General features: G+C 37.2%; 1 protein-coding gene and 2 long non-coding RNA genes across 5 annotated transcripts; all 3 read left to right on the top strand.

Moving 5' to 3' along the window:
* The first annotated feature begins 164 nt into the window (after positions 1–164).
* Positions 165–12,469, top strand: LOC114538341. 3 transcript variants are annotated; one of them, XR_003688714.1, is made up of 7 exons: positions 165–188; positions 287–392; positions 5,958–6,118; positions 10,498–10,603; positions 10,701–10,861; positions 11,990–12,035; positions 12,142–12,469. It is a non-coding gene; the product is annotated as an uncharacterized LOC114538341 (long non-coding RNA). The 3 variants fall into 3 exon arrangements; XR_003688713.1 differs by having other exon boundaries at positions 170–392; positions 12,142–12,468; XR_003688715.1 differs by lacking the exons at positions 165–188; positions 287–392; positions 5,958–6,118 and adding an exon at positions 5,615–5,656 and having other exon boundaries at positions 12,142–12,465.
* A 3,007-nt stretch (positions 12,470–15,476) lies between these two features.
* On the top strand, positions 15,477–18,316 carry LOC114538337 (E3 ubiquitin-protein ligase parkin-like). The gene is made up of 6 exons (XM_028559492.1): positions 15,477–15,749; positions 16,176–16,323; positions 17,255–17,364; positions 17,528–17,614; positions 17,824–17,933; positions 18,234–18,316. The coding sequence occupies exons 1-6, from the start codon at positions 15,576–15,578 to the stop codon at positions 18,241–18,243; spliced, it is 639 nt and encodes a 212-aa protein (XP_028415293.1). The 5' UTR covers positions 15,477–15,575; the 3' UTR covers positions 18,244–18,316.
* A 6,347-nt stretch (positions 18,317–24,663) lies between these two features.
* LOC114538321 lies at positions 24,664–26,529 on the top strand. Its single transcript, XR_003688708.1, has 3 exons — positions 24,664–24,760; positions 24,872–24,995; positions 25,268–26,529. It is a non-coding gene; the product is annotated as an uncharacterized LOC114538321 (long non-coding RNA).
* The last annotated feature ends 5 nt before the right edge of the window (positions 26,530–26,534 follow it).

Raw genomic sequence — 26,534 nt, 5'->3', positions numbered from 1 at the left:
TCTCTCCTCTATATGAGAGTTCTCGCACTTTTTGTGAGTTTTTTGTTGGCCATAGGGTGAATGGTGCGGCGATCTTCGGATCTGCCATGTTCATCCTGCTGACGTTTTATAATCATTCTTTCACACATTCCAACTTTCAATTACGACAAAATTAATAACGATCGTTGTTATATTCCTAGTCTTTGCAGGTACTGGAATACATATTGTGATATATATCTTTGTTCATAGAATTCTCAAGTATCACTTCGTTATTCTTCATCGTATTTTTCTGTATTTATTTTTCTAGATAATGCGGTTGAATGTTTTAAACTTGGTCAGCTTTGCAGCTCAAATGGTAGAAATTTAATCCGTGAATGTGACAGTCAGGGTTGTGGTGATTTCGGAACACCAAGGTAAGACCAGATGTAACCTTATGCAACACAGCGAATCCATAATATTCTTATAATTTTACAAAACAATTAAATTAACGTGAATTTATCATTATACAGAGGTTCTCGTACACACAATGGTGTCGACATAATTTGCAAACCAGCGAGTTCTGTCATGACACCATTTGCTGCGAAGATCTGACGAAAATCACGTTCTTATTCAAACAACAACAAACCATATAACAATGGATTGTATATTCAAGGAATCGGAGAAGCCGAAGGTATCATCTCTCTCACATTAACAACCAAATTCATATTAGGCACGGGAAATTCATCTTAGACAGGAAAGTTGATTGTAAAAACCGTCTTAATATGACTTGGAAAGGATATAAAATTTACACGTGTGATGGGTCGGGTAATGCTAAAAAGGGTATCGTGATTATTACGATAATAATTTTGTTTATTTTCTCAGTTAAGCGCGCCTCACACGAGAGCTGGTAGCTGAGGTAAAGACCTCGCGAGGCTGTTAGCTCAGCAAGTTACTCTCGTGTGCGGATAGTTTTTCGTGAGGAATTCGCCTCGAGAGGCAAGTTTCTATCGTGTGCGGATAGTTTTCAGGCTGAGTTAACTGCCTCGCGAGGTCGTTAGCTCAGCTGATAGCTCTCTTGTGCGGCGGGCTTTACCCTTGTTCCGTCCTTGACCGTGTTGATATTTCAGAAACTCGTCTGATTTATCCGTCTAAATGCGAATTTAAGACGAGTTTCTCGTCCAGAAGGGATTCCCGTTCAAATTAACCGTTTGTTTAGACGGGAAAGTTAGGCGGGAAAATTCTGACGAGAAACCCGTCTGTGGCCTGATTCACATCAGACGAGTTTCCCGTCTAAGATGAGTTTCCAAGAGGAGTTTCCCCTGTAAGACGAGTTTCCTGTTTTCCTTGACCTTGTAAGACGAGTTTCCCGCCTGTAATATGAATTCGGCTAAACTAAATTTTAAACTATAATGCATTTCTCGAAACAGAATGAGTAATGAATTTGGTCATTGACTCCCGTCACCCCCCGGGTTAGGTCTAAATGGTAATTTCATGTCGTGCTTTCAAGTAAAGATAAAAATACAATAAAAATAAAAGAAAGTGTAGGCACAGAATACCTATCAGAAGAACTACTCCATAGTTTTTTGCATAAGTGGTTCCATCACTCAGCAAGTACGTAAATGGAGGCAATCACCCCCTGCCAACAGCCCATTTTAATATGGAGGGGTGATTCTTCCATTTACGGTACTTGCTGAGTGATTAATCCTGGGAATAGATCCCCCCCTGCCAACCGTCATATTTTTAATACTTGCAGGGGGGTGATTAATATAGGTCCAGTAAAGAGGGAGAGTGTTAAAATTGAATAATCAATTTCTTTTTCAGATGTAAAATGGATATTTCAGGTGGTCTTGGAAGATCTGCTGGAAAGGTATCCATATTCACAATTTTCTTCTCCATATTCGCAGATATTCGCTCCATAATCGTAAATTTTTTCCCTTGAAAACCTTACTTCTTGTCGTGAATTTTTTTAGATATGGCGTGTTGGTCTGATGGGGTTGAACAGTACAAAAGAAAATGTAAATCTTGTACTAAAAGCCTTCAAGGACGCGATGGAAAACGTGAAATTACAAAACAATCTGTGAGCAAACTTGAAACAAGAATTTTATTTTAGTTGACAAACCAATTTATATTATTTAATCAGGGTTTTGTTTTAATAAAGAGTAAAACTATCTCTCCAAATCTTGTTAATTGTTAAATTTTAAAATATGACTTGGTCTGTGGCAGTCTGACAGACACAGACATCATTTACAGACAGGCTGATATTTAAAATAGGTAACTGAGCTATTTCTAGAGCCAGAGGCTCAGTTAGGATTCTTGGTCTGGGGGAGAAGAACCAAGGTGGGAGGGGTGGGGTTGTGGTTAAAAAAACCTAGGTGGTAGGAGGGGGGTGAAAAACCTAGGTGGAGGGGGTGCAGAAAATATTATTTCAAATGTTTTATTTGGTGTTTTATTTTAAACCTTCCTCAATGAAAATATCTATTTCAAAGATTTGTTATTGTTCTTTAATATATAATCCTAAGAACTGACTTAATTTAAATTCAATCACAAAAATACAAATCAGTATATGTCTGACAATCAACTTAGAATGCTACAATCTATTTCTACAACTTTGTGAAAATCTTATAGTTCATTTCAATTGTTCATAATATGTTAGGAGTTTTCACTTAATACTTTACATATTGTTCACACAACAACACCAGTGTGCCACATTCTTGCTTTAGACATTTCTGGAAGTTCTTCCCAAGAATACCTTTCAAAGTTGAAACCTTCAACTGACTTCACTTTCTCTCCCTCCCTCCCAGGACTACAATGTTGTTTTCAATAACAACTGCAGTACATACCCCCCCCTCTTACATCTCATTGATGGCAGCATGTGACTTTGTTCTGTCTTGACATTGTAAATGATAACTGTATCTAATGGCTTGCCATGTTTGTCATCGCCACCAATAACAACAATGTTGTCTCCCCATCTCACAGTTGCCATATCACTCACTTCATACGGCAGTGGTGAGAACTGTTTCAGCTCATTCTTCTTTATATCGTACAGTACGACACTGCTGAGGTTGTCTTGTATGCCAGTTGGACTTCCACCAACTATCAACAAATTATCATCAAATATTTCCATGCTGTGACATTGTCTCGGTTCTGGCATTCTTGATAAGGTCTTCACAGTATAGGGAGGAACAAGCTGGACTGCTCTGATCAAGTCAGATGAACTATTTCCATTACGACCTCCAGAGACTATCTGATCATTATACAGCACACTGCTGTGGCATCTCAACTTATCAGGTAGTTTAACAGGACAGCCACTCCAGTGTGTTGAGAGATCAGGGTTTGGGTCAATATTCATTCTAATCATATCATCAACAATGACAGACCAACCACACCAAACCCCCCCAGCTATAGTCATATGATTGTTATAAATAAATGAAGTCGCTCCCCAACAATTCTTTCGCATTGATTGTAATGGCGACCATGTTCTTTGACGCCAGTTAAACAACTCTACAGAATTAATCCAAAAACCTCCAGCAACAATTATATTTTCCTTATCACCACTTGGTCTATTTCTTACTTTTCTTGTCTTTTCTTCTATCTTGCCCTCCATCGTGATAAGAACGTCCTTCATTTCATGAAAAGCTCTGACCAAAGCTGTTTTCAATCCTTTGACTTCGTTGTTAACCGCTTCGAGTTTTCCTTCCATATCTGCTCTTATATCTGCCGTTTTTTTGTCTATTTTTCTGTCAAAATTTGTCATGTTAGTTTCAATTGTTTTATTATTCTTCTCGATATTCGCCATTCTTTCCTCGATATCTGCCAAAGTTTTCGTTATTTCTCCGCACGAGTGACACTTCAACTTTCGGAATTCACAGACTTCACTTTCATGATGAATAAGATCACGCTTGTTGACAATTAAACCACAGCCTTGGTTTGTACAAACGGCTGGTGTATATCCACATGTATCTTCATGGCGGTCAAGATGCTGTAATTCTACAACTTCTTGACAACCTCTGTCGATGTAAACGCAGCGAATTTTTAACTCATTTATAACATCTTTTACCATTCTATTTGGTTCGGTCAAAGTCTCTACGGTCAGTTCATCAGCACACGTTGGACATGTTTGAGAATTTTCCAGATATTTCGTAATACAACAACGGCAAAAAGAATGCTGGTTTCTCGAACACATAAGCGGCTCTTTCAAGACGTTGAAGCAAATCTGGCAATGAAAATTTTGATTGATTTTGTCCACAAACCTTTCTTCATCGTAGCCTTGTATATATGAAACCATATTTCACGTCGTTCTTGTGTCGTAATAATAAAGCAAGTTCTGTGTTGTTTGTCGCTCTGTAGTATAAACCTCGCTGTATAGACTGAATATAGATACAGTGTTGGTTCTTGGAGAAGTCTGTGTTTGTATTTTGTGGAAATCTTCTTCAAAATGATCAGTTTATGAAGACAAATATCTCTTCCTTATAAAGTGTTTGCATAAAATGCATCATTTGCTGTCAGGAATTCTTGGAATTTGCTGCGGTGTTTCCACAAATAAATTTAAAAATATCGCGAGGTGAGAAAGAGAACTGGGACTGGACTATAACGCACTGAGCTATGTATGCTAAGTGAATGGGTCAAACTGCATGGTCCAGCATTATGAACCTAGATTTTTCCTAATCGTGTCAGATGATTTTACTCATCAGTGGAAGAATACTGTCAGTTAATAAGTTAACAAAACTATCTGTCAGTGTCTCTTGTTAACCCATTAGCCTTTAATGCACCCAGATGTGGCCTACTTTTGTATTTTACTCTGTCTAAGTGAAGATGATTTTACTCATCAGTGGAAGAATACTGTCAGTTAATAAGTTAACAAAACTATCTGTCAGTGTCTCTTGTTAACCCATTAGCTTGCAATACACCCAGATGTGACCTACTTTAGTATTTTACTCTGTCTAATGTCAGATGATTTTACTCATCAGTGGAAGAGTACTGTCAGTTAATAAGTTAACAAAACTATCTGTCAATGTCTCTTGTTAACCCATTAGCTTGCAAGACACCCAGATGTGACCTACTTTAGTATTTTACTCTGTCTAATGTCAGATGATTTTACTCATCAGTGGAAAAGTACTGTCAGTTAATAAGTCAACAAAACTATCTGACAGTGTCTCTAGTTAACCCATTAGCTTGCAATGCACCCAGATGTGACCTACTTTAGTATTTTACTCTTTCTAATGTCAGATGATTTTACTCATCAGTGGAAGAATACTGTCAGTTAATAAGTTAACAAAACTATCTGTCAGTGTCTCTTGTTAACCCATTAGCTTGCAATGCACCCAGATGTGACCTACTTTAGTATTTTACTCTGTCTAAGTCAAGTTGAATATTTTCGCGGTGCAATAATATTCCAATCTAAATGAGTTTTTATCAACACACAAATGGTTCAGGATATCTTTTGGATTGACCTACAGCTTTGGTGAATAAGAAAAACGCATCTTCAAAGTGTTTATGAAATTCAATTTCGTTTTGATCACAAAAGATCGTATAGCGTATCAAAATATTCAGAAATATTAAGTGTTGTGTTTTTTAAACATCCTGTATAAGTGCGGTCATTATATCGATGAAAAGCTATTTCAAGCTGGAAGATTAAATTTTAGCAGATCAAAGATGTTTGGAGTTTTTAAGATCGTTGTTATATTCCTAGTCTTTGCAGGTACTGGAATACATATTGTGATATATATCTTTGTTCATAGAATTCTCAAGTATCACTTCGTTATTCTTCATCGTATTTTTTTGTATTTATTTTTCTAGATAATGCGGTTGAATGTTTTAAACTTGCTCAGCTTTGCAGCTCAAATGGTAGAAATTCAATCCGTGAATGTGACTGTCAGGGTTGTGGTGATTTCGGAACACCAAGGTAAGACCAGATGTAACCTTGTAACAACACAGCGAATCGATAATATTCTTATAATCTTACAAAACAATTAAATTAACGTGAATTTATCATTATACAGAGGTTCTCGTACACACAATGGCGTCGACATAATTTGCAAACCAGGGAATTCTGTCTTGACACCATTTGCTGCGAAGATCTGACGAAAATCACGTTCTTATTCAAACAACAACAAACCATATAACAATGGATTGTATATTCAAGGAAGCGGAGAAGCCGAAGGTATCATCTCTCTCACATTAACAACCAAATTCATATTAGGCACGGGAAATTCATCTTAGACAGGAAAGTTGATTGTAAAAACCCGTCTTAATATGACTTGGAATGGATATAAAATTTACACGTGTGATGGGTCGGGTATTGCTAAAAAGGGTATCGTGATTATTACGATAATAATTTTGTTTATTTTCTCATTTAAGCGCGCCTCACACGAGAGCTGGTAGCTGAGGTAAAGACCTCGCGAGGCTGTTAGCTCAGCAAGTTACTCTCGTGTGCGGATAGTTTTTCGTGAAGAATTCGCCTCGAGAGGCAAGTTTCTATCGTGTTCGGATAGTTTTGAGGCTGAGTTAACTTCCTCGCGAGGTCGTTAGTTCAGCTTATAGCTCTCTTGTGCGGCGGGCTTTACCCTTGTTCCGTCCTTGACCGTGTTGATATTTCAGAAACTCGTCTGATTTATCGGTCAAAATTCGAATTTAAGACGAGTTTCTCGTCAGAAGGGATTCCCGTTCAAATTAACCGTTTGTTTAGACGGGAAAGTTAGGCGGGAAAATTCTGACGAGAAACCCGTCTGTGGCCTGATTCACGTCAGACGAGTTTCCCGTCTAAGATGAGTTTCCAAGAGGAGTTTCCCCTGTTAGACGTGTTTCCTTTTCCTTGACCTTGTAAGACGAGTTTCCCGCCTCTAATATGAATTCGGCTAAACTAAATTTTAAACTATAATGTATCTCTCGAAACAGAATGAGTAATGAATTTGGTCATTGACTCCTTTCAGCCCCCCGGGTTAGGTCTAAATGGTAATTTCATGTCGTGCTTTCAAGTAAAGATAAAAATACAATAAAAATAAAAGAAAGTGTAGGCACAGAATACCTATCAGAAGAACAACTCCATAGTTTTTTGTATAAGTGGTTCCGTCACTCAGCAAGTACTGTAAATGGAGGCAATCACTCCCCTGCTAACAGCCTCATTTTAAATATAGGCAGGGGGGTGATTCCTCATAATAACGGTACTTGCTGAGTGACAAACCTTGGAAATTCTACCCCCCTGGTATACGCTGCATTTTTAAGACTTGCAGGGGGGTTATTCATAGAGGTCCAATAAAGAGGGAGAGTGTTAAAATTGAATAATCAATTTCTTTTTCAGATATAAAATGGATATTTCAGGTGGTCTTGGAAAATCTGCTGGAAAGGTATCCATGTTCACAATTTTCTTCTTCAACTATCGACAAATTATCATCAAATATTTCCATGCTGTGATATTGTGTTGGTTCTGGCATTCTTGAAAAGGTCTTCACAGTATAGGGAGGAACAAGCTGGACTGATCTGATCAAGTCAGATGAACCATTTCTTTTTTCACCTCCAGAGACTATCAATTGATCATTATACAGAACACTGCTGTGGTTCCACAACTTATCAGGTAGTTTAACAGGACAGTCACTCCAGTGTGTTGATAGATCAGGGTTTGGGTCAATATTCATTCTAATCATATCATCAACAATGCCAGACATGCCACAGCTGCCCCCAGCTATAGTCATATGACTGTTATAAATAAATGAAGTCGCTCCATAACGATTCTTTGGCATTGATTGTAATGGCGACCATGTTCTTTGACGCCAGTTAAACATCTCTACAGAGTTAGTTCTATAACCTCCAGCAACAATAATATTTTCCTTATCACCACTTGGTCTATTTTTTACTTTTCTTGTGTTTTCTTCTATCTTGCCCTCCATCGTGATAAGAACGTCCTTCATCTCATCAAAAGCTCTGACCAAAGCTGTTTTCAGTCCATCGACTTTGTTGTTAACCGCTTCGTGTTTTCCCTCCATATCTGCCGTGTTATTCTCGATATTATTCGCAACAGTGGCAACATTTTTCTCTAAATTTGTTATTTTAGTTTCAACTGTTTTATTTGTTACCATATTCTTCTCGATATTCGCCATTCTTTCCTTCATATTTGCCAAAGTTTTCGTTATTTCTCCGCACGAGTGACACTTCAACTTTCGGAATTCACAGACTTCACTTTCATGGTGAATAAGATCACGCTTGTTGACAATTAAACCACAGCCTTGGTTTGTACAAACGGCTGGTGTATATCCACATGTATCTTCATGGCGGTCAAGATGCTGTAATTCTACAACTTCTTGACAACCTCTGTCGATGTAAACGCAACGAATTTTTAACTCATTTATAAGATCTTTTACCATTCGCGGTGCTTCGGCCAAAGTCTCTACGGTCAGTTCATCAGCACACGTTGGACATGTTTGAGAATTTTCCAGATGTTTTGTAATACAACAACGGCAAAAACAATGTTGGTTTGTCGGGCACAGGACAGGCTCTTTCAAGACATTGGAGCAAATCTGACAAAGGAAATTTTTACTGACTTTGGTCTCGAAGCGTTCTTCATCGTAGCCTTGTATATATGAAGCCATATTTCACGTCGTTCTTGTGTCGTAATAATAAAGCAAGTTCTGTGTTGTTTGTCGCTCTGTAGTATAAACCTCGCTGTATAGACTTGAATATAGATACAGTGTTCGTTCTTGAAGAAGTCTGTGTTTGTATTTTCTCGAAATCTTCTCCAAAATGATCAGTTTATGAAGACAAATATCTCTTCCTTATAAAGTTTTTGCGTAAGACGCGTCCTTTCTGCTGCATGCCTGTATCACACATAGAGATTATAAATAACGTGGTTGCTAAGGAGGCATTGATCTACCCAATCAGCGCTTGGCTTAGCATCCGGGACTTGAATTTGCCCGCTATTATCGCCCTCCCATTTTTGACTGATGATTTTGAATTTTGATACCAATTTTTTTTTATTGGTTTGTCACTAAAAGTTACAGCAGTGACAGGAGACAATAACAGGACATAAGTCCCAATTTGTAATTGTCTCCTTATCTAAATATAGGTACACTAAAATACAACTTTTACAGACATATACAGAAATTTTACAAAGTTATTATTACTAAGTATTATGTAGTTATGGAGGAACGTAACTTTGCAGAGTATCTTTAGATTGAAGTATAAGCCTTGTTTTATATGCTATTTGCCTATTAGCAATCTTTCCGGTCGGCAGACATTCATAGTAATTGCGGGAACTTTGTCGTTTTTAAAATATTGCGGGAAACATTTTCGAAATGAAAGGCCATTTAGTATGTTAATAAACGATGTGAAATAAAATGAAGCAAATTATAAACAATCGGTTTTAGAATTTCAGAAAATGTTTGATTATTAAATTCAGAAAGAATTACCATTGCCAATCAAGAGAAGATTCAGTTGAAGTTTGAAATACAATGATCAGCTAAGATACCTGATACAATGGTATCCAAAACAAATATTTCGATAGCGATGTCTCAATGTCTCAATTTGTACGGTTGTATTTATTTATTGCATTGAAGCGAAGATAAATAAATCAATACATGAGCTGAAAGTCAAACTTAAATAATTCTTTGCTGCCAGAAACTGTTCGTAAAATCTTTCAAAAGTGTTTAATTCATAAAGAATTATACGTGTTTACGTGTTTTCGTTTTCGCTCCTTATCCATCCATTTTGAATCGAAGTTAATCCAGGATTAAAAAGTTACAGATTAAAAACCACCTAGCTAGCAGGGTTAATTTTTTTATTAATTTTAACCCAGAGTTAAAGCTAACCGGGTTTTTTGCAACGCAAATCAACCGAGGTTTAAAGTTCAACCCTGGATTAGGCACTTTTAACCCTGGGTTAGCGTTAAACGGCTTTTGAACAACCGGCCCCAGAGCTATATAGCATAAATAGCCCAAATGACCCTAATCAACTTTAGTTCACAATACCGCTTTATATCAAGTACCCCATGGTATTCAAATATGTCCGCGTTACGAAGTTACTGCGGGCGCTCTCAAAGAACGCTCGTGATGTGGCCAGACCAGTGCTAGTGAAATGAATATAACTCAGTGATTTAATTTGCAGTAATTAAAGTCGACTCAGAAAGCTATTACTTGTTCTACACACTTTCAAAAGTGCTGACGATGCTGCGATAGTTTTTAATATAAAACTCCATCTTCACTAAATCCTAAATACACGAATTTAATCTTTGGGATTATGTTAAGAATAGACCTTTTTCAAAATGACGTCAAACGCGGAAAGTGTGATGCTACACGAAGTTTGATTTGCTCGATAGTTTTGTGGAGCCAATCAAATTTCGTGTAACATCAGACTTTCCACGTTTGACGTCATTATTTGGGTTAAGATTATGTTTTCGGTTTATAGTTTAATAGGGTTAAAATTAATTCTAAATTTGACCCTAATCCTAACCTAATCTGAAGGATTAAATGGAATTATATATATTCCCAACATAGAAAACGCTAAACATTCTTCGTTATTCTTCATCGTATTTTTCTGGATTTATTTTTCTAGATAATGCGGTTGAATGTTTTAAACTTGGTCAGCTTTGCAGCTTAAATGGTAGAAATTTAATCCGTGAATGTGACAGTCAGGGTTGTGGTGATTTCGGAACACCAAGGTAAGACCAGATGTAACGTTGTAGCAACACAGCGAATCAATAATATTCTTATAATCTTACAAAACAATTAAATTAACGGGAATTTATCATTATACAGAGGTTCTCGTACACACAATGGTGTCGACATAATTTGCAAACCAGAGAGTTCTGTCATGACACCATTTGCTGCGAAGATCTGACGAAAATCACGTTCTTATTCAAACAACAACAAACCATATAACAATGGATTGTATATTCAAGGAAGCGGAGAAGCCGAAGGTATCATCTCTCTTACATTAACAAACAAATTGATATTAGGCACGGGAGATTCATCTTAGACAGGAAAGTTGATTGTAAAAACCCGTCTTAATATGACTTGGAATGGATATAAAATTTACACGTGTGATGGGTCGGGTAATGCTAAAAAGGATATCGTGATTATTACGATAATAATTTTGTTTATTTTCTCAGTTAAGCGCGCCTCACACGAGAGCTGGTAGCTGAGGTGAAGACCTCGCGAGGCTGTTTGCTCAGCAAGTTACTCTCGTGTGCGGATAGTTTTTCGTGAGGAATTCGCCTCGAGAGGCAAGTTTCTATCGTGTGCGGATAGTTTTCAGGCTGAGTTAACTGCCTCGCGAGGTCGTTATCTCAGCTGATAGCTCTTTGTGCGGCGGGCTTTACCCTTGTTCCGTCCTTGACCGTGTTGATATTTCAGAAACTCGTCTGATTTATCCGTCTCAATGCGAATTTAAGACGAGTTTCTCGTCCAGAAGGGATTCCCGTTGAAATTAACCGTTTGTACAGGAAAGTTAGGCGGAAAAATTCTGACGAGAAACCCGTCTGTAACCTGATTCACATCAGACGAGTTTCCCGTCTAAGATGAGTTTCCAAGAGGAGTTTTCCCTGTAAGACTAGTTTCCTGTTTTCCTTGATCTTGTAAGACGAGTTTCCCGCCTCTAATATGAATTCGTCTAAACTAAATTTTAAACTATAATGCATTTCTCGAAACAGAATGAGTAATGAATTTTGTCATTGACTCCCGTCACTCCCCGGGTTAGGTCTAAATGGTAATTTCATGTCGTGCTTTCAAGTAAAGATACAAATACAATAAAAATAAAAGAAAGTGTAGGCACAGAATACCTATCAGAAGAACAACTTCATAGTTTTTTGCATAAGTGGTTCCGTCACTCAGCAAGTACTGTAAATGGAAGGAATCACCCCCTGCCAACAGCCCACTTTCAATATGGGCAGGGGGGTGATTGCTTCAATTACGGTACTTGCTGACTGATGAATCGTGGAAGGACTACCCCCTGCCAATGCCCCCATTTTAAATACTAGCAGGGGGGTGATTCATAGAGGTCGAGTAAAGAGGGAGTGTTAAAATTGAATAATCAATTTCTTTTTCAGATATAAAATGGATATTTCAGGTGGTCTTGGAAGATCTGCTGGAAAGGTATCCATATTCACAATTTTCTTCTCCATATTCGCAGATATTCGCTCCATAATCGTAAATTTTTTTCCCTGTGAAAAACCTTACTTTTTGTCCTGAAATGTTTCAGATATGGCGTGTTGGTCTGATGGGGTTGAACAGTACAAAAGATAATGTAAATCTTGTACTAAAAGCCTTCAAGGACGCGATGGAAAACGTGAAACTACAAAACAATCTGTGAGCAAACTTGAAACAAGAATTTTATTTTAGTTGACAAACCAATTTATATTACTTAATCAGGGTTTTGTTTTAATAAAGAGTAAAACTATCTCTCCAAATCTTGTTAATTGTTAAATTTTAAAATATGACTTGGTCTGTGGCAGTCTGACAGACACAGACATCATTTACAGACAGGCTGATATTTAAAATAGGTAACTGAGCTATTTCTTCAGGCAGAGGCTCAGTTAGGATTCTTGGTCTGGGGGACCAGGCAGAAGAACCCAGGTGGGGAGGGGTGGGGTTGTGGCTGAAAAACCTAGGTGAGAGAAGGGATGAGAAAATCTAGGTGGAGGGGGTGCAGAAAAGCTGATTTCAAATGTTTTGTTTGGTGTTTCATTTTAAACCTTCCTCAATGAAAATATCTATTTCAAAGATTTATTATTGTTCTAAGAACTGACTCAATTTAAATTTAATCACAAAAATACAAATCAGTATATGTCTGACAATCAACTTAGAATGCTACAATCTATTTCTATAACTTTGTGAAAATCTTATAGTTCATTTCAATTGTTCATAATATGTTAGGAGTTTTCATTTAATACCTTACATATTGTTCACACAACAACAGCAGTGTGCAGCATCTTGCTTAGACATTTCTGGAAGTTCTTCCCAAGAATACCTTTCAAAGTTGAAACTTCAACTGACTTCAGTTCCTCTCACCACCCCTCCCAGGACTACAATGTTGTATTCAATAACAACTGCAGTACATCCCCTCCTCTTACATCTCATTGATGGCAGCATGTGACTTTGTTCTGTCTTGACATTATAAATGATAACTGTGTCTAATGTCTTCCCATGCTTGTCAGCGCCACCAATAACAACAATGTTGTCTCCCCATCTCACAGTTTCCATAGCACTCACTTCATACGGCAGTGGTGACAACTGTTTCAGCTCATTCTTCTTTATATCGTAGAGTACGACACTGCTGAGGTTGTCTTTGTGTTACCAGTTGTTCTTCCACCAACTATCAACAAATTATCATCAAATATTTCCATGCTGTGATATTGTCTTGGTTCTGGCATTCTTGATAAGGTCTTCACAGTATAGGGAGGAACAAGCTGGATTGCTCTGATCAAGTCAGATGAGCTATTTTCATTACAACCTCCAGAGACTATCAACTGATCATTATACCGCACACTGCTGTGGAATTTCAACTTCTCAGGTAGTTTAACAGGACAGTCACTCCAGTGTATTGAGAGATCAGGGTTTGGGTCAATATTCATTCTAATCATATCATCAACAATGCCAGACAAACCACAAATACCCCCAGCTATAGTCATATGATTGCTATAAATAAATGAAGTCGCTCCCCAACGATCCTTTGGCATTGATTGTAATGGCGACCATGTTCTTTGACGCCAGTTAAACATCTCTACAGAGTTCATTCAAAAAACCTCCAGCAACAATTATATTTTCCTTATCACCACTTGGTCTATTTCTACTTTTCTTGTGTTTCTTCTTTCTTTCCCTCCACCGTGATAAGAACGTCCTTCATTTCATCAAAAGCTCTGACCAAAGCAGTTTTCAATCCATCGACTTTGTTGTTAACCGCTTCGAGTTTTCCTTCGATATCTGCTTTTATATCTGCGGTATTTTTGTCTATTTCCGTGCAACATTTCGCTCTAAATTTGTTATTTTAGTTTCAATTGTTATACATTCTTCCCTATGTTCTTCCATATTCGCCATTCTTTCCTCCATATCTGCCAAGTTTTCGTTATTTCTCCGCACGAGTGACACTTCAACTTTCGGAATTCACAGACTTCACTTTCATGGTGAATAAGATCACGCTTGTTGACAATTAAACCACAGCCTTGGTTTGTACAAACGGCTGGTGTATATCCACATGTATCTTCATGGCGGTCAAGATGCTGCATTCTACAACTTCTTGACAACCTCTGTCGATGTAAACGCAACGAATTTTTGATTCATTTAAAAAATCTTTTACCATTCGTGAAGGTTCGGCCAAAGTCTCTACGGTCAGTTTATCAGCACACGTTGGGCATGTTTGAGAATTTTCCAGATGTTTCGTAATACAACAACGGCAAAAAGAATGCTGGTTTCTCGAACACATAACCGGCTCTTTCAAGACGTTGAAGCAAATCTGACAATGAAAATTTTGATTTATTTTGTCCACAAACCTTTCTTCATCGTAGCCTTGTATATATGAAGCCATATTTCACGTCGTTCTTGTGTCGTAATAATAAAGCAAGTTCTGTGTTGTTTGTCGCTCTGTAGTATAAACCTTGCTGTATAGACTGAATATAGATACAATGTTCGTTCTTGGAGAAGTCGGTGTTTGTATTTTCTCGAAATCTTCTCCAAAATGATCAGTTTATGAAGACAAATATCTTTTCCTTATAAAGTATTTGCATAAGACGCGTCCTCTCCTGTCAGGACTCAGGAATTCCTGGAATTTGATGCGGTGTTTCCAAAAATGAATTTGAAAATGTTACGAGCTGACGGAGAGAGCTGGAGCCAAATGAAACCTTTTTCTGATATTTTCAGTAGATTTTAGAGAAATGTTATTTTGCAGTAATTTAAGTCGTCTCTAAAAGCTTTAACTTGTTCTATTAAAATGCGAATTTACCTTTCAAAAGTGCTGACGATGCTGCGATAGTTTTTAATATAAAACTCCATGTTCACTAAATCCTAAATACACGAATTTAATCTTTGGGATTATCTTAGGAATTGGGTTAAGATTATGTTTTAGGTTTATAGTTTAATAGGGTGAGACTCATTCCTAATTTTAACCCTAATCCTAACCTAATCTTAAGGATTAAATGGAATTATACTGCCAACATAGAAAATGCTAAACATCCAGTGTATCGAAAGATCAGAAAATTTCAGGGAGTGAAATTTCAAGGCAATTAAAGAGGAAGTTTGTTTTGGCAGTTAATGAGTTAAAAAAACTATCCGTCAGACTAATTTATTATTTGTTATTTGAGATTATGTTACGATTTGGGTTAAGATTAGGTCTTAGGTTTATTGTTAAATAGGCTTAAACATAATCCTAAATTTAACCCTAATCCTAACCTAATCTCTGGAATTATATTGATTGCCAACATAGAAAACGCTAAACATTCCAGTGTATCGAGAGATCAGAAAACTGCCAGGGAGTGAAATTTCAAGGAAAAAAAAGGAAGTTTGTTTTGGTAAGTGGAAGCAACCGTCGTTTTAAACTTTCAATTTTCAAACATTTCTTTTCCAAACTTTCGTTTTGAAGCAAAATATTTTGAATTATTTTCTCTCAATTGCAAGGAAATACACGAGCTTTTCTAGCGAAATATGTCGCACGACGTGACCGTAAACTTCAACGGCAAATCATTTAACCTTCGTTTTCAACCATCCTGGACAATCGCTCAACTAAAACACGAAATTGCTCGCAAGAAAAATGTCAAAACTGCTGGAATTAAAATCATTTTTGCCGGTCGAGAATTACCCGATGAATTAACACTCGGGGTGAGTGATTTTTAGGAAAATATCAAGCTTTTAATGTGATTTATATAACAATTTTCAAAGAAATAACGAAAGCTTTACTGTGAAATGTTTCAATGATTTCATAAATGAGTTTTTTTTTAGTTCGGGATTTTGATGTTTAAAGCGACCATCTTCGTTATAGTAAATCTGAGATAGATTATGATACAGCTTGTCTTGCTTGAGTCAGTCCATCTCAGAATATCACAGTGTCTGAATCTTGATAAAATGATATTTTAAGACATTTTTCAAAGCCATCTTTCTCCACTAAAACCTGACCCAAACTTATGTGAATTCTCACTCATATACAGTTTCCAGGATTTTTCAGATGATTCTCAGAATTCTCAGTCTTTGAATTGCCATCAGTCAACAATGAGTCTGAAATTCAGAGATCTGAAACTTTTTTTATAGAATGCAGAGATGAACCACAGCGTCATTCATGCTGTTCAGAAATCTGGTCAGATCTCAGTTGATGCAACTTACAATGCGAATGATGGTTTGACGAAAGTGAAACTGACACAGGATGACGAAGATGGAGATGGTGAATCTCAACAATCAGGTGGTGATGAGATCTTTCATAAACCTCTCAATGGTGTGACCACTCTCTTTTTAGTGTTCTTCCTGGTTTAATATACACCCTCAATAAATACCTCCAATATGTTCCCTCTATGTTCACCCTTGTTCCTCTCGACCTCACTGATAAACCTCTCTCTAGTTTATCCACTATAATAACCTCTTTTTCATGTCTGTTCCTTGTATTGTATCCCTGTCTAATACACCTCTTTTCCAATAACCCTTTCTCTAGTTTGTCCTCTATAAAATATCCTTCTCAATAGCCATCTCTAATTAACCCTCAAATTACTTTCTATTCCCCTCTGTCCCAATGCCCTTTCTTAATGTACAAGTTTCTTCTCTAATGTTCCTCTCTAATTAACCCTCAAATCTTTATCTATTCTCTTCCCTAATAGTATGCCCCTCCCTAATGTACCTCTTAGAACTCTTATTTCCCTCTCTAATTAACCCTCTATAGCCAATCCCCTGTGGTACCCTTCCCTACTAGCATGCCCCTTTCTAATATGCCTCTTCTCTAAAAACCCTTTTCCCAATCAACCCACCCTACCCTTGCCCATACCCCCTTACCTGGATGTCCTCTAATACAGTACTGTACCACTTCTCTAATTGTCTATTTCCAATAAACTCCTATCCCCAGCTTGATACCCTTGCATTTTCCTCATGGAGAAACCCTGGGTAGGGGGTTCTCTACCCTGCCTTTTCCCCTAATCATATTATACTTCATCCATGAAGCCCCACCCTCTCTCCCTAATAAACCACTCTCTCTCTAATAGCCCCCTCCCTCTCTCAAATAAGCCCCTCTCTCTCTAATAAGCCCCTCTCTCTCTAATATTAGGCCTCTCTCTTTCTAATAAGCTCATCTCTCTAACACCAGGGCTCCTTTAATAATCCAAACTTTTTGTACTCTTTCATCTCAGGCAAGCAAAGTTTCTTCTTTGTTTATTGTAAAACTTGCAAGAAACTAACACAAGGAAAATTGCGATGTCGATGTTCAAATTGCAAGGAAGGAAGCTTTGTTCTATCACAGGTATTTACTGTTTCCTTATAAACAACTTGTAAAAAACCGTAGCAGATTTATGTATAACTTTGTAAAATGTTGACATTGTTACAACTTGTTTACAAGCTTGCTGTGAAAGCTTTTGAATGTCAACAAACATCTTATTTACACAATATTTATGGTTTCTTGCAAGGGTCCAAATGGTTGGGACGATGTATTGATCAAAGGCCGCATGCAGGGACAATGTGAATCCAATACAAACTGTCAGGGAAAAACAGCTGTAAGTTATCCACCTATCAGACCTAAAATACAATAGTGGGTCACATCTAGGTGCATTGCAAGCTAATGGGTTAACAAGAGACACTGACAGATATTAGTTTGTTAACTTATTAACTGACAGTACTCTTCCACTGATGAGTAAAATTATCTGACATTATACAGGGTAAAATACTAAAGTAGGTCGATCACAAACTTCTTGTTCTTTCATAGGAATTTTATTTCAAATGTGGGGAACATCATGGTAGAGATGAACAGGCGCCATTATCAATGTTGAAATCTAACATCAGAAATATTCCCTGCATCACATGCTCTGAAACATCGTAAGTTTACCCTTCTTATTTATGTCTCCTCTCAGAAATATTTATCCTTCTGGGAAAGTTGAATTTTTTAATCCAAACCGCAGTTAATAGAAACTAATAACTGTGATCCAACATGGTCAATATTTAATCAAATTTTTTTCACTCATTTTAAACCTTCCTCAATGAAAATATCTATTTTAAGGATTTGTTATTGTTCTTTAATATGTAATTCCAGGAACTGACTCAATTTAAATTCAGTCAAAAAAATACAAATCAGTATATGTCTGACAATCAACTTAGAATTCTAAAATCTATTTCTAGAACTTTATGAAAATCAATTGTTCATAATACGTTAGGAGTTTTCACTTAATGTTCACACAACAGCAGCAGTGTGTATCCATCTTGCTTCAGACATTTCTGGAAGTTGTTCCCAAGAATACCTTTCAAAGTTGAAACCTTCAACTGACTTTACCTCTCGTCGCTCACCACACCCTCCCAGGACTACAATGTTGTTTTCAATAACAACTGCAGTACATCCCCACCTCTTACATCTCATTGATGGCAGCATGTGACTTTGTTCTGTCTTGACATTGTAAATGATAACTGTATCTAATGGCTTGCAATGTTTGTTAACACCACCAATAACAACAATGTTGTCTCCCCATTTTACAGTTGCCATATCACTCACTTCATACGGCAGTGGTGACAACTGTTTCAGCTCATTCTTCTTTATATCGTACAGTACGACACTGCTGAGGTTGTTTTTGCATCCGTCAGTTGAACTTCCACCAACTATCATCAAGTTATCATCAAATATTTCCATGCTGTGATCTTGTCTTGGTTCTGGCATTCTTGATAAGGTCTTCACAGTATAGGGAGGAACAAGCTGGACTGATCTGATCAAGTCAGAAGAACCATTTCCATTATTACCTCCAGAGACCATCAACTGATCATTATACAGAACACTACTGTTGCATTTCAACTTATCAGGCAGTTTAACAGGACAGTCACTCCAGTGTGTTGAGAGATCAGGGTTTTGGTCAATATTCATTCTAATCATATCATCAACAATTCCAGACATGCCACAGCTGCCCCCAGCTATAGTCATATGATTGTTATAAATAAATGAAGTCGCTCCACAACGTACCTTTGGCATTGATTGTAATGGCGACCATGTTTTTTGACGCCAGTTAAACATCTCTACAGAGTTACTTCGCCAGCCTCCAGCAACAATTATATTTTCCTTATCACCACTTGGTCTATTTCTTACTTTTCTTGTGTTTTCTTCTATCTTGCCCTCCATCGTGATAAGAACGTCCTTCATTTCATCAAAAGCTCTGACCAAAGCTGTTTTCAATCCGTTGACTTCGTTGTTAACCGCTTCGTGTTTTCCCTCCATATCTGCTTTTAAATCTGCAATATTTTTCTCAATTTTTCTGTCTAAATTTGTTATTTTAGTTTCAATTGTTACATTATTCTTCGCCATTCTTTCCTCCATATCTGCCAATGTTTTCGTGATTTCTCCGCACGAGTGACACTTCAACTTTCGGGTTTGACAAATTTCACTTTCATGATGAATAAGATCACGCTTGTTGACAATTAAACCACAGCCTTGGTTTGTACAAACGGCTGGTGTATATCCACATGTATCTTCATGACGGTCAAGATGCTGTAATTGTACAACTTCTTGACAACCTCTGTCGATGTAAACGCAACGAATTTTTGATTCATTCAAAAAATCTTTTACCATTCTTTGTGGTTCGGCCAAAGTCTCTACGGTCAGTTCATCAGCACACGTTGGGCATGTTTGACAATTTTCCAGATGTTTCGTAATACAACAACGGCAAAAAGAATGCTGGTTTCTCGAACACATAACCGGCTCTTTCAAAACGTTGAAGCAAATCTGACAATGAAAATTTCGATCGATTTTGTTCACAAACCTTTCTTCATCGTAGCCTTGTATATATGAAGCCATATTTCACGTCGTTCTTGTGTCGTAATAATAAAGCAAATTCTGTGTTGTTTGTCGCTCTGTAGTATAAACCTCGCTGTATAGACTGAATATAGATAGCTACAGTGTTCGTTCTTGGAGATGTCTGTGTTTGTATTTTCTCAAATCGCTAGAGCAAAATTATCTGTTTAGAACAGCAGAGAAATATCTCTTCCGTAAGTGTTTAAAGAGTGTTTTGTTGACAGGAATTTGTGGTATAAAAAATTATATTATTATTATTGTCTCCTGACAAAAGCTCAGCATCTCCTATTCAAATACTGACTTGCAATTGGTTATGTTTATGTTGCTAGGGATTTCTTATTTCGTTATATGGAAATGAGTTCGAAGAAAATGATACTTTATACCAAGAAAAATCAATCATAACAAATAGTTTATAGCCTATATATATTTGGCTGAGCATATGGCTACAGTACACGCTCACGCTGTGGATTTCAAGTATAAAGTATAAGTATAAAGTGTAAAGTGTTTGCATAAATGATATGCTTTGCTCACAGAGGAATTCCTGGAATTTGTGTGTTTCCACATTCCGGAATTGCCCCAACACGCGCAAATAGCTCAGTGGTTGCAAGCACTGGTGCCTAATTTTAACAAATTGGAGGCTAAAAAAGCTAATTTCTCAGTACTTTTTATTAGCCAAGATTTTCAAAATAACAGCACTTTAAACAGAACTATAATGGTTAGAAACAACATACTAACACCGAAAATATATAAAGTCAAAATATTCAATAGGTTTTAACAAAAACCCCAGCTATATTATTGGTCCTTTGCAGAACATCTATAACAATAACAGTTGTGATGTTGCATTACAAAACTATAACAAAAGTTTGTGGTGAGGTCCCATCATGAAATAACAGTTAAATTTTTAGACAACAAAGCTTGGTTTAAACATTGATGTAGCAGGATTGTATCTTTATATTAAACTGAGTATAGCCATAGGCCATAGCCACAGCCCACAGTTGTCAACCCGCGTGTACTGTTTCTAAATATTAAATTTTCCCTGTTGAGATAGCGTCTTCATCAGGGGAAACAATATCCTGTTCACTTTTAAAGTACTTTTGCGTTTGGGACCAGAGATAATGCACTGGAGCATCGTCGTCAAATATCACGTCTACATCATCTTTGTTTAAATTCTCGTACACGCGACAACAACATTGATTTTTGGAGCGTCTCGGATAACTACAGTCTGTGAATTTACAACCACGGTTGTCCTCGCACAATCCAATCGCTCGAATAGCTTTTGTTATTGGATATTTAACTCGTCTCTTGACTCTGACGACAATCTGAACGCATAAGGGTTTGCCATTACCGTTTGTATCGCTTGCTTCTGCCCGAGATATACTTTGTATCGATATAAAACTACAGTCCTTTTGCAATTCGATGCCAAGCGCCCGTTTATTTTGAACTATTGCCCTGGCTGAACCAGCACATTGCGTGCGAATTTTCTGAATTTGTCCAGACGAACCGCAATGGTTTAAAGTTTTCACCAATTGCCATCGTTTTAAAGATTTTCCAGTGTAATATAAAGGATCCATTTGAGACAAAAGACTTCTCTTTTAAAGTTCTACAACCGAATTGTTGTTTATTTCGTCCGCTCAAAGTGATTTGAAAGCCACATGAAATGTGACAAGTAAATTGATACTTTGTAACTTTCAACGGGGGGGGGGACGAATACGTGAAAATTAGCTCTTACAAAATGATATTTTAATACTAATTAAAATGATTTTAAAACCGTTTGATAGTCATACGTCGAGGAGAAATGTTATTAAATTGATTTATTTAATAAAATTCATTCATTTATTCCCTGTAATATGCAATTTTTTGGCTTACTTTTAACCACCCTCGCTCCAGTGTTCGTATAGAGATCGGTGTGCAGTTTAGAGGCGGGAAACTTTCCCGCCGAAATCGAAAACACGTTCCCGCCAAATAACCTTGCTGCTTTCCGAGCCTCTCATTGGTTAAACACCCCAATTCCTGCTCTCTGATTGGTCAAAAGCGAGCACAAGATATTTCGGTTCTTCACGTTTCTTCAAACTCCTCAAAACTTGATTTTTTACTTTATATTTATTATTTACAATTTCTCGCGGTTAATGCTTCGTTTTTCTTCTTTTAAAGGGATGTTATTTTAGTTTTTCCTTGTGAAAGCAAGCATACGATTTGTGCGGATTGTTTTCGCGAGTATTGCGTTACATATTTGAGCGAGAGACGATTTGTCCAAACAGAACGGAAAGGATACACTATTGCCTGCCCAGGAAATTCAGGTAAAAACAACAAGAATAGTCTTTAGTATTATACCAGCAATATAGTATGTTAATTTTATTGCATTAGCAAACGAGAACAAGAGTTGCATGAGAGTTGACAAGCGAGAGTTTGTTTACATGAGAGTTTCATCAACTAACATTGCTTGATCAAACGAGAACAAGAGTTGCATGAGAGTTGACAAGCGAGAGTTTACATAAGAGTTTCATCAACTATCATTGCTTGATCAAACGAGAACAAGAGTTGCATGACAGTTGACAAGCGAGAGTTTACATAAGAGTTTCATCAACTATCATTGCTTGATCAAACGAGAACAAAAGTTGCATGAGAGTTGACATGCGAGAGTTTACATGAGAGTTTTATCAACTATCATTGCTTGATCAAACGAGAACAAGAGTTGCATGAGAGTTGACAAACGAGAGTTTACATGAGAGTTTCATCAATTATCATTGCTTGATCAAATGAGAACAAGAGTTGCATGAGAGTTGACAAGCGAGAGTTGACAAGCGAGAGTTTACATGAGAGTTTCATCAACTATCATTGCTTGATCAAACGAGAACAAGAGTTGCATGAGAGTTAACAAGCGAAAGTTTACATGAGAGTTTCATCAACTATCATTGCTTGATCAAACGAGAACAAGAGTTGCATGAGAGTTGACATGCGAGAGTTTACATGAGAGTTTCATGAACTATCATGCTTGATCAAACGAGAAATAAGAGTTGCATGAGAACAAGCGAGAGTTTACATGAGAGTTTCATGAACTATCATTGCTTGATCAAACGAGAACAAGAGTTGCATGAGAGTTGACAAGCGAGAGTTGACAAGCGAGAGTTTACATGAGAGTTTCATCAACTATCATGCTTGATCAAACGAGAACAAGAGTTGCATGAGAATAACAAGCGAGAGTTACATGAGAGTTTCATCAACTATCATTGCTTGATCAAACGAGAACAAGAGTTGCATGAGAGTTGACATGCGAGAGTTTACATGAGAGTTTCATCAACTATCATTGCTTGATCAAACGAGAACAAGAGTTGCATGGGAGTTGACAAGCGAGAGTTTACATGAGAGTTTCATCAACTATCATTGCGATCAAACGAGAACAAGAGTTGCATGAGAGTTGACAAGCGAGAGTTTACATGAGAGTCATCAACTATCAGCTTCATCAAACGAGAACAAGATTGCATGAGAGTTGACAAGCGAGAGTTTACATGAGAGTTCATCAACTATCATTGCTGATCAAACGAGAACAAGAGTTACATGAGAGTTGACAAGCGAGAGTTTACATGAGTTTCATCAACTATCATTGCTTGATCAAACGAGAACAAGAGTTACATGAGAGTTGACAAGCGAGAGTTTACATGAGAGTTTCATCAACTATCATTGCTTCATCAAACGAGAACAAGAGTTACATGAGAGTTGACAAGCGAGAGCTTACATGAGAGTTTCATCAACTATCATTGCTTCATCAAACGAGAACAAGAGTTGAACCTAGACTGATTATAAAATACCTATTTTTTTAGATGATTGTCCCGGCCTTATCAGTACCCACCACTTCCGGTTGCTTGGCGAAGCAGGTACAAATGCTTTTCAAATTTAGATATTTTGGTACAAAATAGTTAGTCAAAGTATCCATTCCTCCTCAATCCCACTGCTCTATAAGACTGAACTGACACACTCCTTTCACTATTTTCTAGTATCACGTTCCAGACATTTGCTACCGAGGAATGTGTCCTTTTAGCCGGTGGGGTACTATGCCAGGTCGGGATGTGGACAGGGTATATTTCCCCCACCAGGCGACGTCGAGTAACGTGTGAACATGGTGTGGGGTAAGTGTAAATGTATACTATCTTTGTTATTTATACTGGATAGCTCTATCAGTTCTAAACTGTTCTTCCTAAGAGGCCAGTAAGGATCATCTCTTATTGATCCAGTGTTACTACAGGAGGAAAGCTAAACTAATATAACTTATTTATACTGGATAGCTATCAGTTCTAACTGTTCTCCTAGAGGTCCAGTAAGGATCATCTCTCATTGATCCAGTGTTACTAAGAGGAAACCTAAACTAAACTAACTTTATTATACTGGATAGCTCTATCAGTTGTCTTAAACGGTCTCCAGTAAGGATCATCTCTTATTGATCCAGTGTACTACAGAGGAAACCTAAGCTAAACTAACTTTATACTGGATAGCTCTATCAGTTCTAAACTGTTCTTCCTAGAGGTCCAGTAAGGATCATCTCTTATTGATCCAGTGTTACTACAGGAGGAAACCTAAGCTAAACTAACTTTATTTATACTGGATAGCTCTATCAGTTCTAAACTGTTCTTCCTAGAGGTCCAGTAAGGATCATCTCTTATTGATCAAGTGTTACTAAAGGAGGAAATCTAAACTAAACTAACTTTATTTATATTGGATAGCTCTATCAGTTCTAAACTGTTCTTCCTAGAAGTCCATTATTATCTTTTTCACATTTTAGCTTGTGTTTTGTCGAAATTGTTCACGGCCCTACCATGACGGAGAATGTCAATCAAGTGAGGCTGCTGCTGGAGCATCTGCTTCTGGAAACACAGCAGCAAACGTAAGTCTTGTATTCAATTTGCGCGTGACCTTGAATCTCATCCTTTGGTGTCTGGAGTAACCAAGTGGCGATAAAATTATAATATTATGTTTTTTTGTTTTTCTGTTTTAGAGGTTTCAGGTCACTGAAGCGAATAATCAACGAGCAAGATGGAACGAACAATCTGAAGCCCATATAGAAAAGAACACTAAAAGATGTCCCAATACCAAGTGCAATGTTCCAGTCGAGAAGAACGGTCAGTTAAAATTAAGATGTTTAAAACTGATAGAGCCAGTTAGTTCAGGTTTCTTGCTGTACTACACTAGATCAATAAGAGATGATCCTTACTGGACCTCTAGGAAGAACAGTTTAGAATTGATGGAGCTATCCAGTATAAATAAAGTTAGTTTAGTTTAGGTTTCCTCCTGTAGTAACACTGGATCAATAAGAGATTATCCTTACTGGACCTGTATAGAAAGAACATTTCCCATGCAATTTTTAATTTGATTTATTTCAATATTTCTTCAGCGGGTTGCAATCATATGACATGTTCAAGATGTGGATTTCACTGGTGCTGGATTTGTCGTGTTCCTTGGGACAGGAAATGTCAGAGAAACCATTGGTTCAATCATTGAGACTTAAGGTTAGATTCGCACTTTCACAGCAACTTCATAACTTTGAAATCCGAATGAAAATAATCGCAGGACCATTGCATAATTTGTTTTAATGTAATCCAGAGCTTACGGCTACGAAATCTGGTACCACTACGAGATTTTCTTAGTCGATTTTCCGACGGTTTCAGCCTTTTTAGATTCCGTTTTGGAAGCGGATATTCATTTAAAATATATCTTGTAAAGTCGTACAAGATTTCGTGGACGTTGCGAAGCTAAAAGTTCCCTGATAACTAGCTTGGTCCAATTCACTTCTGAGGTATGGAATGTAGTCTGTTTTCAGTCTGGTGTTTGATAAAACAGTACTGCAATGGCTTCAGTGCATTTGCTGCTCGCAACATTACAAGACAACACACTATAAAACATCCACCAGAAGTGAATAGACACTTCCCGAATTTGCTCGAGTGCATGCAAAACAATAGCTTGGAGACGAGACGGGCGATGTAATCTATTGTTTCTGGGACGGTTTTCATTCCCGGGAATAAATTCGGGACTGAGTGTCTATTAGATCGAACAAAATTGGATCGTGTTAACAGATCTTGAGAATTAAGAATAAACATCACAAGACAACAGACTGTAAAACATCGATCAGAAGTAAATTGGATCCAACAAAATTGGATCGTATGAAAAATGAACAGACCTTTAGTTGATAACTAACTGCACATGTAAACACAATTTGTGTCAATTATTTAAATTTCTTCAACGAGATTTCACGTAAGTGTTAACGCACTCTAAATTCACGCATAATAATAATTAGTAATAAATTTCTTCTTCATAATTTTAAGCAAACAAGAAGACAACAAAACTGTTAACTTTTGTTTTTTATTCATTTTTCTGCGAATGCAACATTGAACTGTCTCAGTGTACTTAAAACATAGAGCTACTACGATATCATTATACGACCAAGTATTTCAGCCACAAATGTACTAAACTTTTCAACAGAAAGTCAACTAAATCCCTTTGAAATAACCTCGCAACTATAATGTCCATCATTCTGTTCACGCGAGCTCGATAGCAAAGGCCTAGATCCAAGTTATTTGAGAGAAACTCTTGTTCTCGTCTGTTCAAGCAATGATAGTTGATGAAACTCTCATGTAAACTCTCGCTTGTCAACTCTCATGCAA

The sequence above is a fragment of the Dendronephthya gigantea genome, unplaced genomic scaffold, assembly GCF_004324835.1.
Source record: "Dendronephthya gigantea isolate DGI-Jeju-01 unplaced genomic scaffold, DenGig_1.0 000180F, whole genome shotgun sequence".
Lineage (NCBI taxonomy): Eukaryota > Metazoa > Cnidaria > Anthozoa > Malacalcyonacea > Nephtheidae > Dendronephthya > Dendronephthya gigantea.
This window is presented reverse-complemented; position numbering and strand designations above follow the sequence as displayed.